Raw genomic sequence first — 16,406 nt, forward strand, 5'->3', positions numbered from 1 at the left:
ATTGAGCTGTGGGCTAGATATGAGCAGTGCTTTTATATGTTCTTCGAGTTAACTATGAGAAAGGAGATCTGCTTAGGTGAAATAGGCACCTCTTTGTCTTCAACACTACATGTGTACACACTGGTCATTTCCTGTCTAGCACCTGCTTTCCTGTTAAATCCTGTGTGTCTGCTTGTCACATAACTGTGGGAGTTGTTATTGCCAGAGTCAACTCATGGCACATTTGCTGAGAGCCCAGTAGCAGTACTGGGCTTTCTTTAGCAGTGCCCTGTATGGCCTGGGCTCTTCACCTCTCAGTGTCAGTCTCCCAGCGCTGGACCACCATGTGGAAAGTTGAAGCCCAGCCCTGCTGTATTTCTTTCCAGTACGGATTACCTTTAGAGATGCCCTATTTCACTCATTTGCTGTGTGCACCTCTGCAGCACTGCTTATTGGTTGGGTGAAACAATGAATTAATTCAGCTATTAATAGGTCAAGAGCTGCAGAGGACACAGTGCTTAATGAAGGATGCTGGTGTGCCTTCCAGAGGTGTAGGTAGCATAAAAAGAGGGAAAAGGGGGTCTTCACAGGTAGCAGTGTTTGGTGTACAGTATAGGACATAAAGGAGAATGCTTAGGGTTTGGGAAGCGTAGTTCCAGAGGCTAGGGGGTATTTAGTCACTTCCTAGGAAGGTGGATTGTAAGTTGAAGACAAAAGAGACTTGAGTCACCAGAGCAGTGTAGGCAAAAATAGAGTGCTGCAGGGACTATGAGACTTTCATGGGCTGAGCAGGGCACTCATGTAGCTAGATGTGAGCATTAATGAGGTTACCTCAGCCCATCGTGTAATTGAGCTGGGTGAAAACCTTACAGTACCTGCCTTGGAGTGCTGATAGGAGGGTTATCTATTTAGTGGGAATAGGAGGTAGGGTGTTGTTTGTCCAGTGTTTTGGGATAGTTTTGGACAGGCTCTAGGTTCTTTGGTAGGCTATGGAGGATTTGTGGAGGTGTGTCTGGGGCAGATCCTCAGAGTTCATGGAGTACTACCGGATAGTAGATTCCTGAAACTGCAGAAAGTACTGAATCTCATCTATGCTGGGGGTGGGGGGGTATATGTTTTCTTTTTGAGACAAGACTTTTCTATGGGCTGGCCTTGAACTTGGGGTAATCCTTTTGTCTTGGTCTCCTGAGTGATGGGAATCCTGTACAGGCAGGCGTGAGCCACCATGTACTGTATGTACATTGTTTTGTTTTTTAAGTAAAAGCCTTTCACTTTTCATTTAAGTGTTACATGACTTTCTTTTTTGGCATATATACACTCCCATCACTCAGTTTTATTAAGTCACGTTGGGTTTTGTTTATTTAGGGGGGTTGTTTTGGTTTTGGGATTTTGTTTGTGTCTTTTGTTTGGATGGTGGCTTTTTTGTTTTATTTATTTTTAGAGACAGGATTTCTCTGTGTATCCCTGATCATTCTGGAACTCTGTAGACAGGTTGTCTATGAACTTAGAGATCTTTCTGCTTCTGCCTCCTAAGTGCTGAATTAAAGGAGTGTTTCACCCCTATCCAACTGTTTTTTAACACAAGCCTGAAATACAGTCAGCCTGGTAGCTGATACTATGACAGTTACTATAATAATTGAGTCGTGTATACAGTATACATCCTGGACCAAAACACAGCTCACACCCTGAGCTGGAATGAATGGAACAAAGCACATTATTGAGGGCAATATATAGTTTAAAACTAATGAATTGGGTTGGGGATTTAGCTCAGTGGTAGAGCGCTTGCCTAGCAAGTGCAAGGCTCTGGGTTCGGTCCCCAGCTCCAAAAAAAAAAACCAAAACAAAACAAAACAAAAAAACCTAATGAATTATAGGGCTGGTGATTGGCTCAGCAGACAAGAGTTCAGTTCTTAGCACCCATGTCATGTGGTTCACACCTACCCATTACTCCAGCTCCAGGAAATTAGTGTCATCTTCTGGCCTCCATAAACTCAAACATATATACACAGTTTACAAAATTAAGTCTAGGGGCTACAGAGATAGCTTAGCAGTTAAGAGCACTGACTGTTCTTCTAGAGATCCTGAGTTTAGTTCCCAACTCACAACCATGTATAATGGATCTGATGCCCTCTTCTGGTGTGTCTGAAAACAGCTACAGCGTACTCATATAAATAAAATAAATCTTTTTTTAAAAAATGAAGTCTTTTTTAAAAAAACAAAACCTAATGGATTGTTTCTGGAATTTTTCAAGCAATATTTTTGACCATGGCTGATATATGTAATAGAAGCTGTAGATAAAAGAGCTTTTTAACTTTGGCCATTTACTTTTAAGTGGAATCAACTATGACAAGCCGCTGCCTCCCATTCAAGTTGCATCTCTCCGTGCAGAGCGAATTGCAAAAGAGAAAAAGGTATGGTGCCCTAAAACCTGGGTCCTCTCAGAAACGTGCTGCTATGACACACTGCCACCCTAGGCTGTGTCCAGTTCCTTCAGCAGCTTCTTTGCTTACCTTTTAGGCTCTGGCTGATCAGCAGAAGGCACAGCAGCCACCGGTGACACAGCCGCCCCCTCAGCAGCAGCCTCAGCAGCAGCAGCCGCCTCAGCAGCAGCAGCAGCAGCCCCCACCACCTCCACAGCAGCCACCACCACCAGTGCCCCAGCCACAGGCAGCAAGCAGTCAGACACCAGCAGGGCAGCCTGTTGTCCAGCCTCAGGTCCAGGCCCAGCCACAGCCACCGCCTGTGCAGGCACAGTCAAAGGGGCAGGCCACAATGACAACTGTGGGCAGTGCTGCTGTGCTGGTAAGAGCCTCTAAACCCACAGTCTGTGCACCTCCCTCTGTGAGGACTCAGGCTGCATCTTGGGGGACGTCTGCATTTTCAGCTGACTGAGCCATCCTTGATGGCTTGGGAGGATGAAGCCACTTTTTGGTACAAGGATCAGGACTAAGGAGGACCTGGTCCTATAGTTGGGTGTAGTCACACATATTTTTATCCAAGTTTAAGGAAGATCATGAGTATGAGTGTGGCCCAAGCTGTAAAACAAGACCACAACTCAAAAAAGACGTCGCTGCATTCTATAAAATAAGACAGGTGAATTTGTTCCCTCATTTCCTGCAAGTGGACAGAGCAGTGCCTTCTGGGTCATTGCATGCTCAGCCACCACCTGGGGATGCCACTCAAGCTCACCCACATTCTCAAGCTGTAAGAACACAGATGGGCCAGTGAAAGTCAAAGTTTGGCCAACTCAGGTGTTGACATAAGTGCTTACACTCATTTTCTATGGTGTTCATCACAGTCATTGAAGCTATGTGTAGTCACATTTGAAGAGAATAGGCCCTGTGCAAAATGGGATGACACTTAAGTCCGTCAGCCAGACATGAAAGTATTTGTATGGTGCATACAAGTACAGAGGAATGCTGTTACATACAGAGGCCAAAGGTTTTGGGTTCTGCTCTCAGGCTCCATCCACTCTTGTTGTGGGCCTTCACCTGGGCTTGCAGATTTGGCTAAGTGTGCTGGCCAGTGGGCCCAAGTGTCCTCTTGTCCACACCTCACTAGTACAGGGATTGTAAGCACACACCACTACTCGGAGGTCTGTATGTGGGTGAGGAGTTAAACTCCAATTCTCACACTTACAAAGCAAGCACTTTACCAACGGAGACGTTCCTCAGACCTTGAATCATTGGCATTGAGCTGTGGTGGGTTTTTATATGTGGTTGGGCAACATTCTTCCTTTACTCAGATGATGATAACATTTACTAAACACTGTATGATGTGAGGACTTTAAGGTTGATGGGCAATAGCTCTTGCCCATTGAAGTTTGTCTTCCTATGTGGGATAGAATAATGATCACAGGAAGAATTTGGACAGTGATTGGTGGTAGGAACATCATGAAGAGGTGGCATTTGAAAGTTGAGGCCTAAGTGACAGGAAGCATTGGTGAGAAGAATGGAAGCAGCCAGTACAGAGGCTTACATGTGGCCAGTATGAGGGAGGTGACTTAGCACTGGAGAAATGCATGTGGTGAGGGGCAGCGTGGGAAGGGGAGGCAAGCTGGAGGCAGCCCTGGTGGTGAGCAGACTGAAAGCAGCCAAGGGAATATGCTTGGGATTTGTGTTGGCTGATGATCGATTTTGCAGAGTTTATGCAGCAGAAGGCCTGGCCTGAAGTTAAACCTGAGTTTCTGTTTTCAATAGGCAGGAACCATTAAAACATCAGTCACTGGAACAAGCATCCCAACAGGTGAGGAGGGTGCAGAGGGCTTGGAAAGAAGAGGTCAGCTTTTTTTTTTTTTTTTTTTTCCTTTTTTCTTTTTTTCGGAGCTGGGGACCGAACCCAGGGCCTTGCATTTGCTAGGCAAGCGCTCTACCACTGAGCTAAATCCCCAACCCCGAGGTCGGCCCTTCTCCTCTGACCTCACCTGTGTCGTCCCCTTTAGGCACTGTAAGTGGAAATGTGATTGTGAACACAATAGCCGGTGTCCCTGCTACTTTCCAGTCCATTAACAAGCGTCTGGCATCACCTGTGGCTCCTGGAGCTTTGACTGTGAGTTGTTCCCATGGTCAGAGAGCATACCATGGCTTGTATTCTGAAAGGACTATTTGCTTCTTGAACAATCCATAGATGAGAAAAGTAACTGGTCGAGTTTGAATTTCATGAATAAGTAGCTAGTCAGTTTGGGAATCATCAGGAAACTGTTCTCTTTTGTATTATTAGGCAAGGATGAATGTCCCCATAGGACAATTTTCAGGGAGGAGAGGTGTGGTATATGACAAAACAGCTGCCAGTCCCCTTGTCCCAGGTGCCCTTACCTGTGCCTCACTCTGAGTGGGAAGCAGAGGTGATGTAGGTGCCCTGGTAGAGTGCTGTGCTGGAGTGCTGCTCAGAGCCATGTGAGGAGAGCAAGCAGCCTGATCCCCAGGATAAAGGCAACTGGGCAGGAGAGAGAGCAATCACAAGCATCAAGGTATAGGTTGACTGTGGGAAGATGATCCCCTTCGGTTTAGAGAACATGCCCTCTGTAGCATAGCACAGGCCATGTGGTCAGAAAGTTTTCCTAGTGTCAGCTACTTGCTTTTCTTTTCATAGCTCACAGTCAAAATAAAACACATTGCAGTACACTTGATTCTCTGATACCAAGCCTGAAAAGCAGCCCGTCTCTTGTAATAAGAAGTGATATCTCAAAGATGTAATGCTCTTACATCAGCATGCTGTGTCCCTCTGCAGTTTAGAGAATACCTTTTCTTTTTTTTTTTTTTTTTTTCTGGAGCTGGGGACCGAACCCAGGGCCTTGCGCGAGAATACCTTTTCTAAGAAGATGTAATTTCTCTGAGATCCTACAGAGGTAGACCCAAAAGTGGATGGAGTTATGGGTGGTACAGAACTATATAGATACACGTGTTTGTGTGTAATCACTGGGATTGCCGAGCATGTCAAGAGAGGCTAGAAAGAAAAAGACAGTCCTCACCAGATGATACCAGAACAGTTGGGGAGCTATACACTAAAAATGAATCTTGACAATTTGCACTTTTTTGTTTTTTTTACGCCTCTGCCTCCCGAGTGCTGGGATTAAAGGCATGCACCACCATGCCCAGCTGAATTCACTTTGCATGGTAACAAGCCATTGAAACTGTGGACTTCTGGAAGGAAAGATACATCTTGCCTTACAGTGGGCAGCTGTGGTAACATTCCTGTATTACCTTTCTAGACATCTGGAGGTTCTGCTCCTGCTCAGGTGGTTCACACCCAGCAACGAGCAGTCGGCTCCCCAGCCACTGCCACCACTGACCTGGTGTCCATGACAACAACTCAAGGTGTACGAGCAGTCACTTCCGTGACAGCCTCAGCTGTGGTCACTACCAACCTGACTCCAGTGCAGACCCCAACCCGCTCTTTAGTAACCCAGGTGTCTCAAGGTAAAGGGGCTTGGTGTTTCCCTGAGCCAATATCCGCTATTAGAGCTTCTGTTTGCAATTGTTCTCCAGAAGAGTTGAGGATGCGAAGGTCTAACAAGCCAGCCTCTTTACAGCCACAGGGGTTCAGCTACCCGGAAAAACCATCACCCCTGCTGCCCATTTCCAGCTTCTTAGGCAGCAGCAGCAGCAACAGCAGCAGCAGCAACAGCAGCAGCAGCAGCAGCAGACTTCCCAGGTGCAAGTTCCACAGCTCCAGGGCCAGGCCCAGTCTCCTGCACAGATGAAAGCTGTGGGCAAGCTAGCACCGGTAATGCATCCTTTACTGTACCACCACAGGCACTCTCTGCACTCTCACTGAACTGCCTCTCTGCAGTTCAGAACCTACTTTGCAAAAATCCAGCATTGCCTTTAGAGAGCCTGATTTCTTGTATTTAGACAACTTTCTGTCCAGTAAGCGTGCATCATGCTTCTAAGAATTATTGGGAAACCTTAGTTTCCTGCTGGAGGTGCATCTTGAATCCTGTGCATTGTACTGCCACAGCTCCTTTTCCAGAGGACTACAGTGTGAACCTCCACTCCTGGAGGTCGGCACAAGAGCCTCCTCAGTGCTCCTTCAGAAGCAGATAGGTCACACTATGCTTCTCTTTGTGCCTGTTTGAACACTGGTGTTCTAGTTTTGCCATCCTGCTATCTTGCTATCTTTTTTGTTTTCTGTAGAAGGTAATGCTATATCCTTGCCACAAAAGCAGAATCACTAATATTCAGCATCAAAAGAAACCAGAAAAATACATACAGTGTGAATAAGAACTTTTCTGCTGATTCCTACTGACTGCTGGGTCTGATCTTTTGAGCTGCTGGTCAGAGGCTTGACACACTAGAGCTGAGGTGCAGCCACCTCTGAAGTTTGAGAAGGACCCAGAGATGTTCTTTTTTTTTTTTTTTTTTTTTTTTTTTTTTTTTTTTTTAACTCTGTCCTTGTTCTATTGTGACCTCTTTAGTGTGTTTGTTCCTTTTGAGAGGTGATGATCAGGCACCTCAGTTGGGAGCTACCCTTTTTCTTCCTGTAAACCGTAGTAATTGTTCTCTGGACTCTTAAGGCCAGCAGAGGCAGATTGTATGTATGACAGCTAAAGCTGTCACTGAGACTGCTCCAGTTAGCATTTCCCACCCAGAGCAGCTGCCAGGAGCCCTGTTCATCCTCTTGTTCCTTTATTCCTCATGCACATTCTCCTAAGTCAGTTTCAAAGCCATTGTCATCTCTTATATACCCAGAGAGATCTGTTAGGGACAGTTCATACATTTGTGGGTAGGAGGGTGATTGGTTTTGTTTTGTATTGAACTTAACTATCTTTGTGTCTTGAGTCTGGTAGCATCGTGTAGCTGCTGTCAAACTTTCCCCTACTTCCAATGTGTCAGAACTGCAATCTGGAGCCACCAGGCCTGGCTCCTTATCTAGTTATCTGGATGTTTGCATAAGGTTTATTGCCAAGTTATTACTATTGATGGAGTTCAGTTACAAAGTTATTAACCATTTATTTAGACTGGCTATGAGAAGTAAAAACCTGGAAAGCTTGATTTGAACTTAGTCATCTGTCAGAGTTGCTATTCCCAGTTTTTTCAGTGAAGTATTGATTTTCATTCAGTGCCCACTTGGCAGTGTGGATGGTTTATATTCTGCATATCAGCTAATGTTCTTGATGTCTCAGTAGAGATGGAGGGTGGAAGACTTGTCTTATTTGGGTTTCAGGAACACATCATCAAGATGCAGAAACAGAAGATGCAGCTGCCACCACAGCCCCCACCACCACAGGCCCAGCCAGGACCCCCACAGCAACCAGCACAAGTGCAAGTGCAGACTGCACAGCCCCCACAGCAGCAGCAGAGTCCTCAGCTCACCACAGTCACAGCCCCACGGCCTGGGGCTTTGCTCACAGGCACCACCGTAGCCAACCTCCAGGTGGCCCGGCTTGTAAGTTCCAGTTCCTATATGTGTTGTCCATATGTGTACCATCTCTGCATTTCCCCAAAGCTTTTTTGTTTTTGTTATTTAAGTTGGTGGGGGAATGTGTATCTAGGTTGGAAACTATGTAGAGTCAGTTTTCTTCCACCTTTACAAAAATTGTAGAGACTAAACTTTGGTGCTAGGATTGCACAGCACACACCTTTACCTGCTGAGGGTGAGGTATTAGATTTGTGGCAGGTTGTGCTAGAGCTCCTTGTAGAACCAGCGAGTGTCACCAGGTCTATAGGGACCAAGTGGTTGGGAACAGCAGAAGGTGAGCAGCAAGGGGAGGCACAGCACACAGCTGTCCTGCTCTTTCCTAGGGAAGGGAAAGGGCAATGGCAGTACAGCTAGAGGATAGGACCACGTGTGTGTGTGTGTGTGTGTGTGTGTGTGTGTGCTGGAGACACACGGGGTTCCATGGCCAGTTCACTAGTGACCACTGGGCAGCAGGCAGCAGGGAGAGAGAGCAGGATTGGTGGTTGGTGAGATGCACACACTGTACTCAGTGTGCTTCAAATCTTGTGTGTCACAGCAGCCAATGATGGGTGCTCCATGAGGGCTTGCTCCACCAGTGCTGCTGCCCTAGGAGCTCTGCACCAGTCTCTGGGGATTTTTTATTGAGCTACCTTTTACAAATGAAGGAACTGTGGCACACGGGCTAATTACCTGCTCCGATCCTGTACTTGGCAACTGTAGCTTGAGATAGGGCCTCAGCCCCAGGTACCTGGGCTCTGCTCTGTGTGTAAGTCTTTCTGAGGGGCCCCTCCACCAAAGAGGAAGTCCTAGGATGACTTATTTCAAAAATAAGACTGTTGTGCTTACAAAACTGCAAAGCATGGGAGTGGTAACAGCTAGTAGGCAGAAGCTTAATTAGCTATTGCAGAGAGGATTGTAGTAATTATGCACAAACTTCACATGCTCATTAATACAACCGTGCTCTTAACGTCCCACAAAAAATGGTTGGGCTGTAACCTAGAGACATTAAAAAGGTGGGTTAGCAACTAAATTAGTTCCTTTCCTTTCCTTCTCGATGTGATCTCATGGTGGGAAGTTGTGGCAATGTGAGAAAGGGGAGACAAATGCTGACATCAGCTCATCAGGCTTAGTCTGGGCTCCCAGTCCATATTCGGGGCTCATCTTGATTCCCCTCTCTGCTCTGCAACCTCCATACAGTCTTTCCCAGAGAGTTGTCTCCTGGACAGTTCTAAATCCAGTCAGATTGACAGTGAAGGTTAACCTTTCATCAGAGACTTTAAAGTGATTGTTGTAAAGGGAAGAGGCTTCATAATACAAGTGATTGTTCTATGTGGTACATTGAACAGACGGAAGAGATGCCTAGGAAGTCGAAGGTCATTTCCACTTTGCTGTGTGTGGGCTTTTACTGTGGGCAGCTTTGACTTTCTTAGGCTTCTTTTTTGTTCGTGTGTTTGTTTGGATTACCTCTATATATACAAAATTTGACTAATTTCCACTGTCCTTTTGTAGAATGTACTTTAAGGAGAAAAGCACTTGGTAGCAGTGTGGAAAAGTTGTAGATCAGGTAGCCCTGGGTGGTTATGGCAGTAACCTTGGAGAGGATGGAGATGTAGGTGGCACATGACTGGGGAGAGATGTGTGTGGATCTTAGGGACATCAGAACATGGCAGCAGGGCTGACAACCCAAAGGTCTTGTACAGATTCTGTCCCCATGTATCTGTTACTGGCCAGCAGAGGACCCTGGGCTGGCCTCGTGATTTTAGATTTTCCACTTAGTCCATCTTTGTAAATTTTCTTGACCTCTGGTCAAAAAGTGTTTTATAAAAATTAGGAAAGAGAAGACACACAATATCTGAATTTCTCTGGATTCTCCTGTTATTTCCACTGTTTAGACCCGAGTCCCTACTTCTCAGCTGCAGGCACAAGGGCAGATGCAAACTCAGACGCCCCAGCCTGCACAGGTGGCCTTGGCAAAGCCTCCGGTGGTATCTGTCCCAGCAGCTGTGGTCTCCTCGCCAGGGGTCACGACCCTGCCTATGAACGTTGCAGGGATCAGCGTGGCAATTGGACAGCCACAAAAAACAGCAGGTACCTTCCTGCAGCCTCCTCTTGCTGCATGCCTTTCCCAGGTGGCCATGTGGTACACAGGGAGGTTTTTCTGGTGGAGATGGTCACTGCCTTGCTCTGTCCTAACACTGGCTTTACACATAATGTCCTAGGGCGCTGAGTGTAAATTCTCTTAGGTTTCCAAGTCCCAAGTTTTGGCCCTTGGTTCTAACCATTAACATTCTGACATTTTCCACATGTTTCATCATTTATGAAATTGAAACACAATGTATATCTAGAGTCTGCTTAGTTTGCCTTAGAGGTCAATTCTAGAACTTAATCTTTTCTAAACAGAACCTGTATAATAAGCAGGGAGCCCTTGCCAGGACCTGCCTAACTGACTTGGTGTTCTTGTAGGGCAGACTGTTGTGGCCCAACCCGTACATGTCCAACAACTGCTGAAGCTCAAGCAGCAGGCTGTCCAGCAGCAGAAGGCCATCCAGCCACAAGTTGCCCAGGGCCAGGCTGCTGTCCAGCAGAAGGTATGGGTTCCGTATGTGATATTTTACTTAAGTGCAGCTTTGTGCTGGGGAGGAGGGTCCAGAGTAAATGAGCTGTGTTGAGCTACAGACCTCACAAGGTATGGGCTTCAAGGTGGAGGTGCGAATGTGGTCAATATCTCTTGTTTCCTTTCAGTTTTGAGGTGAATGCTTATGTAACTGATGATGGTAGGGTGGGTGGGCTCAAGCTAGACACCAGGTATGGATTTTTCCACTGGGACTGTGGGTTCAGGCAGTTGACATGCTTTCTGTACGTAGTAACTTACTGCCATTGGTATCACCCAATGTCAGAAAGGTAGGGCAATGCCAGGATCTTGGAATGGTTCTGACCGTATTGTCTAGGAAGTGCAGGCCCTTGGTAGTTGCTGATGCTCTGAGTAGGGAACCCAGTCTTCACCTAGCTCTGAGCCTCTGCTGTCTCTTTTCCTCAGCTAACCACCCAACAGATCACTACTCAGGGCCCGCAGCAGAAGGTTGCTTATGCTGCCCAGCCAGCCCTTAAAACCCAGTTTCTGACTACACCCATCTCCCAGGCCCAGAAACTGGCTGGGACTCAGCAGGTGCAGACTCAGATTCAGGTAAGCCTGGCACTGTGTACAACTCCATGCAGATGGCACTGTAAATACTTGTTGTTTTCAGAGTCTTTCTAGGACAGACACTGAGACTTCCCAGTCAGATTTGTGTATACACACAGAGACACAGAATCCATTTGGCCAAATATTCCTGGTTATGAACTGTATCCTGGAGTGTGGTTGATAATGACACTGCATTGAAAAAAAAAACAAAACAAAAAACTGATTTTTCTCTTTCCCAGCATGTTACAATTGCAAATAGCTTCTTGTTTAGAGGTGGGATTTTATGTCTACTTCCCATGTGTTTACCTTTCTATCTTCTGGCTTTAGCTGTTAACATTTTTTAAAAAAGTATTTGTATGAGTGCTTTGTTTGCACACATTTTGAATTTCAGACTCACGGACTTTAGGATTCAGAAATCTGAATATAAAACAGATAGTGTAAAGATGGTTTCATACTGCTTAGGCTGGCCTTGAACATGCTGTATATAAAGCCCATGTTGACCTCAAACTTATCATCCTGCTCAGCTTCCAGAGTGATGGGGGTTGTAAGGGCCACCACAGTCTGTATGGGGAAGTTTTATAGCTTTTGTGATTCTGAGAATTCAACCTATGGCTTCATGAGACGAGTTTTCATTACTGAGCTATAGCTTCAGCTTTTAAAAAGTAAATTTTGACAAGATACTTCTGCAACAAATGTCTACAGGAAGTGAACACAGGGTAGGAAGTTTTGTTTTATAGAAGTGAGCTCTTGATTATGATGGATGAAACAAGTTGGAAGTCTGAGTGCCTGTCCTGGTGAGGTCTCCTGGTCTACTTAGCTGGCTGGCTAAGACACAGTGCCACTAAGGACTCAGGGTGTTAATGTTGCAGTTCAAATTTACTAAGAGAAATTTACTAAGAGGACTAGAATCCTCTTGAGTTATGGTTGTTTTTGAAGATGATTTTGTTGCTCTTCATCATCCTAGGATCCTGGTGGGCACACTTGAGTTTGTTTCTCCATATTACCTGCTATTATGTTTGCTTAAAAAACAGAGATATTTGTACATGTATTTTGAATCTTATGCTTGCCTTGTTTTGTCAAAGGTTGCAAAACTCCCTCAAGTTGTGCAGCAACAAACACCTGTGGCCAGTATACAGCAAGTTGCATCAGCTTCTCAGCAGGTAGGCTATGTAGAGACCTGGGGGTGGGGTGCCCCTAATTCATTGGAAAGTTGTGATTTTCATCCTTCAGAAGCAGGATCCCAGTGATTAGAAAATTGCTTCTGGTTTTCATAATGCACACCAAAAGATGAGCTTTCAGGGAAAATGACTAGGAAATTTCCAGAGCAGGACCACTGCGCTTAAGAACTTGGCTTTTGGGGTTGGGGATTTAGCTCAGTGGTAGAGCGCTTGCCTAGGAAGCGCAAGGCCCTGGGTTAGGTCCCCAGCTCCGAAAAAAAGAACAAAAAAAAAAAAAAAGAACTTGGCTTTTAGGCTGGAGAGATGGCTCAGTGGTTAAGAGCACTGACTGCTCTTCCAGAGGTCCTGAGTTCAAATCCCAGCAACCACATGGTGGCTCACAATCATCTGAAGTGAGATCTGATACCCTCTTCTGGTGTGTCTGAAGACAGCTTTAGTGTACTTATATAGAATAAATAAATCTTATTAAAAAAAAAAAAAAAAAAACTTGGCTTTTGCCTGAACCTGCTCTCAGCAGGCACCTTGGGCATTTTTTCACAAGGTAGGATTACAGCTTCTGGGAAGTGTAAGCTTGTGTCAGAAGCATAGGATCCAGGTGGAGGCAAAGTGGCAAGTGACAGCACCTCTTTGTGACCCAGAGCCCTATTTTTACTTGTGATGCAGCATTTGTTTTAAATGTTGAGAAGATTGTCACTCTGCCTGACTTGAAGAAACCAAATAATGTTACACTGACCAAAATCCTTTGGTGTTTTTCTGAGGCCATGGGGTGTATGCAGTAGTTCTTTTGCTGGGGGGATGGGGGGGTAGGTTTGCCAGGACTGTTCTCTGGTGACATGTGCCTTCTGATTTGGCTTAGGCTTCTCCGCAGACGGTGACGCTCACACAGGCAACAGCAGCAGGGCAGCAGGTACAGATGATCCCAACAGTGACTGCAACAGCCCAGGTAGTGCAGCAGAAGCTCATCCAGCAGCAGGTGGTGACCACAGCCTCAGCATCACTGCAGACCCCTGGTGGCCCAAGCCCAGCACAGCTTCCAACCAGCTCTGACAGCCCAAACCAGCAGCCGAAGTTGCAAATGAGAGTCCCTGCTGTTAGGTTGAAGACACCCACCAAACCGCCATGCCAGTAGGCTGGAGATTGGTTGGTCTGTGCTAAGGCTGCCCCGTGTGTATGTGACAGTGCACACAGTGAGTTTCTCTTAGTGTGCACAGCTCAGTACTTGGTAGGGCTACATATCCTACCATTGTTTGCACATGCATTGTAGTCCTTCAGCAGGAGAGATGGCAGACCATCAGAGATCCCTGTCTCTTCCTAGAGCCTCCACTCTGGTCCTCTCTCTCTAAGTGCATATACCCTTCTCAATATGGCTTATGTTACAGGCATCCATCTTGCCCCAGTGAACATTAGCTTTGATTTGAATGAAGCTCTGGGGCTGATAGCATCCCTGTAGAGTAAGTTTGTGACACATTTTACTAGGCACCTCCGTGGATCCTTTAGTGTTCTTGTGACAAGCTGTGGACACATAGATACGGCAGGTGAAGCAGCCTGGTGGAGTTGAAATCAACACTACTTTCCCCTACTTTTTTCCTTAGTCTGGAGAGCCTAACATTTGCCTAGGAAGGCCTCATTTGGTCCACCCCACCCCTGGCAGCTCTTTATGGATTTCAGATGTCCTGACTGAACTGTTGTACTGTTATGGCCATTGCAGTTGAAGGGAAAAGGTTAGTTAGAATGAAGCTGAGTCCTCGGTGTTTACTCTTCTTACAACTGCAAGGTCGCATGTGGCATTCATGGACATAACAAGCTGACCATGCCTTCTACTTGCCAGAGTGTGGAAGGTCCATGTTCCACATCAGTGCTGAAGCCTGTTTTATGGCGTGGGTCGCCTGAGGCCTGTGCTGTTATGTCAGTACTGCAGCCTGGAAGACAGAAGTGGTTGTGTTGTGTGCCGCCATGTCCGTCCCGCTGTTTGTGTCCTGTGTGGGGAGGAATTTGGTAATATATTCCATTCTGATGCCACCCAGAACTCACTTTTGAGCTCTTAATGTGAAACTTGGGGGGGAAAGTAGTAGATGTTGAAAAAAACAGAAGAGGTCCTGTATGCGGTCTCATAGGCAAAGCCCCATCCTTCTGTCTTGTATGCTGTGTTGGGGGAAAGCGCTTTGGAGGTTCCTGGTACCTGGCTCCTGGCTCGCAGCAGCAGCAGTTCCTGTAGGTCCATGGGCTCTTTGGTGAACAGCACACACCATTGTGGCAGCCGCCTTCAGAGTGCCCAAGCCAAGTGTTTGGTGGGAGAAACAAGAGTCGTCTTCATTTTTGGCAGTTACTTTTGTTTATTTTTCAACCAGATAGATGTTGTGTTTTTTTAAAAATGTAAGAAACAGGACTGAAATTGTAAATACTTTGTAAACACAAGCATTTGTACTTGAATAGGATTTTAAACGGACAAGGTGTCCTACTAAGCAAAGGCTAATAAATAACCTTTCTACACCTTTCTTGTTCTGTCTTTCACAGACCACTGTTTGGCTTAAGGATGTTTTTTAAAGGAGCAATGTTGGCACCAAAGTTTGTATTGCTCCAACGTCATGGCCAATGTTTTGAGCTATCTGGCAACAGGACTGCACCAGGGAGTAGGAATGACCATATGAGCATAGTTCCCCTTCTACCCTTAGATGATCAGATGACACCAGAAAAACAATGCTTCATTTCTGCTTAGAGCTATCAAGCAAAATCAGCCCTCACACCCAGTCTCATGCAGGCAGAGCCCCAGGTATGTCCACCACCAGATGCCCAATCCTTACAGACCTAAACAAACCTTAATGACTCAGGTGAAAACTTGGCAAAATCAGTTGTCGGATGGTATTTTGCTGGGGCACACACATGGGAGTGTTTTCCTGAAGCAGACACAGGTGAAAAGATGTTTCGCTAAGGCTGACCCCTGAAAGGATGCGTAAAGGATTTGTTTGCCTTACATTATTGAGTTGTGGAGTTCCACTTGTCATGACTTCATAGAAAGAAGCATACCAAAATCTTCTGATCGTGTTCTGGCAGATTCTTGCTGCTTCTGTGGACTCATGCCGATTGGCAGAGTGATGTCAGCTGATACAGATTCATGGAGTTTTGATGAGACAGCTTCACATAGTGAAGCAAGGCCCATGGAGGACACATGATGTTTGGAGGAAAAGTATAAATAGGACTCAATGGACAGTGAGGAGCTTGTATAGCCAGTTTGCAACACTTCTTTGTCTCTAGTTTTTGCTGATCTTTTCGTTGAGAGAGGTGCAGCAAAGAACTTCTCCTGGTTTCCCTGCTGGTCATGGCTGACTTGTGCTGATTCAGCAAAAGCCTGGCTGTGTCTGCTAGGATGTGCCACCACTGCTGACACAACTGGACTGTTGGTTTATTTGTGAAGTGTTTATGAGTGGATGGAACTGCTGCTATTTCCTGTGAATTGAACTATTATTGCTTTCCTGACAACACAGATTGGATTTGCTCCAAAGAATAATTTCTAAGCAAGTCCACTTTCCCCCTGAAAGGAGGAGAACAATGAACACACAATATACCTAAGTCTACAAGATACAACGAAGGCAGTCATAAGAGGGAAGCTTCTGTCACTAAAAGCCTACTTCCAAAAACTGAAGGCCTTCAAAATCAGTCAAAAAGAGTACATTAGACATAACCAAAATCAGAGTTAAAATTAATGAAATAGAAACGAAAAAAGGGAATCAATGGAGAGGCAGTTCTTTGAGATCATTAACAAGGTTGGGCAAACCCTAACCAAAAAGAGACAAGAGGACCCAAATTAAAACCAGAGTCAAAAAGGAAAACATTGCAACAAATACTAAGAAAAAAATGAGGGAATCCTGAGAACATACTTTAAAATTTATATTCCACTGAGCTAGAGAATCTAAAAATGATGAACTTCTGTATACATATGACCTACCAAAATTAGGATGAAGAGACCTACCTATAAAAAGCAATGAGAGAAAAGCAGTAATGAATCTCCCAACTAAAAAAGTCAAAGGTCGGATGTATATAATGGAGAATTCTATCAGACCTTCAAAGAACTAATACCAGTACTCCTCAAAGTATTCTGGAAAGTAGGGAGCACTAAATTATTTCTTGAATTCAGTTTTTGCTTGATGCCAAAAGCAAAGATGCACCAAAAA

General features: G+C 45.5%; 1 protein-coding gene across 3 annotated transcripts in view; it reads left to right on the plus strand.

Annotated features, from left to right (window-relative positions):
• The window catches only part of Ep400 (E1A binding protein p400), a 106,952-nt gene extending 92,225 nt beyond the window's left edge, over nucleotides 1-14,727 (plus strand). For 2 of the 3 annotated variants that reach the window (XM_087578559.1, XM_087578560.1), the window contains 12 exons: nucleotides 2,312-2,390; nucleotides 2,497-2,781; nucleotides 4,179-4,224; nucleotides 4,421-4,527; nucleotides 5,690-5,897; nucleotides 6,011-6,204; nucleotides 7,645-7,866; nucleotides 9,771-9,966; nucleotides 10,342-10,466; nucleotides 10,916-11,062; nucleotides 12,142-12,219; nucleotides 13,094-14,727. In XM_087578559.1, the coding sequence (XP_087434685.1) occupies nucleotides 2,312-2,390; nucleotides 2,497-2,781; nucleotides 4,179-4,224; nucleotides 4,421-4,527; nucleotides 5,690-5,897; nucleotides 6,011-6,204; nucleotides 7,645-7,866; nucleotides 9,771-9,966; nucleotides 10,342-10,466; nucleotides 10,916-11,062; nucleotides 12,142-12,219; nucleotides 13,094-13,366 (1,960 nt within the window). In that variant the 3' untranslated portion in view covers nucleotides 13,367-14,727. 3 annotated transcript variants of the gene reach the window in all.
• Nucleotides 14,728-16,406: the final 1,679 nt, after the last annotated feature.

Source organism: Rattus norvegicus, chromosome 12 (genome assembly GCF_021556685.1).
Source record: "Rattus norvegicus strain SHRSP/BbbUtx chromosome 12, alternate assembly SHRSP_T2T, whole genome shotgun sequence".
Lineage (NCBI taxonomy): Eukaryota > Metazoa > Chordata > Mammalia > Rodentia > Muridae > Rattus > Rattus norvegicus.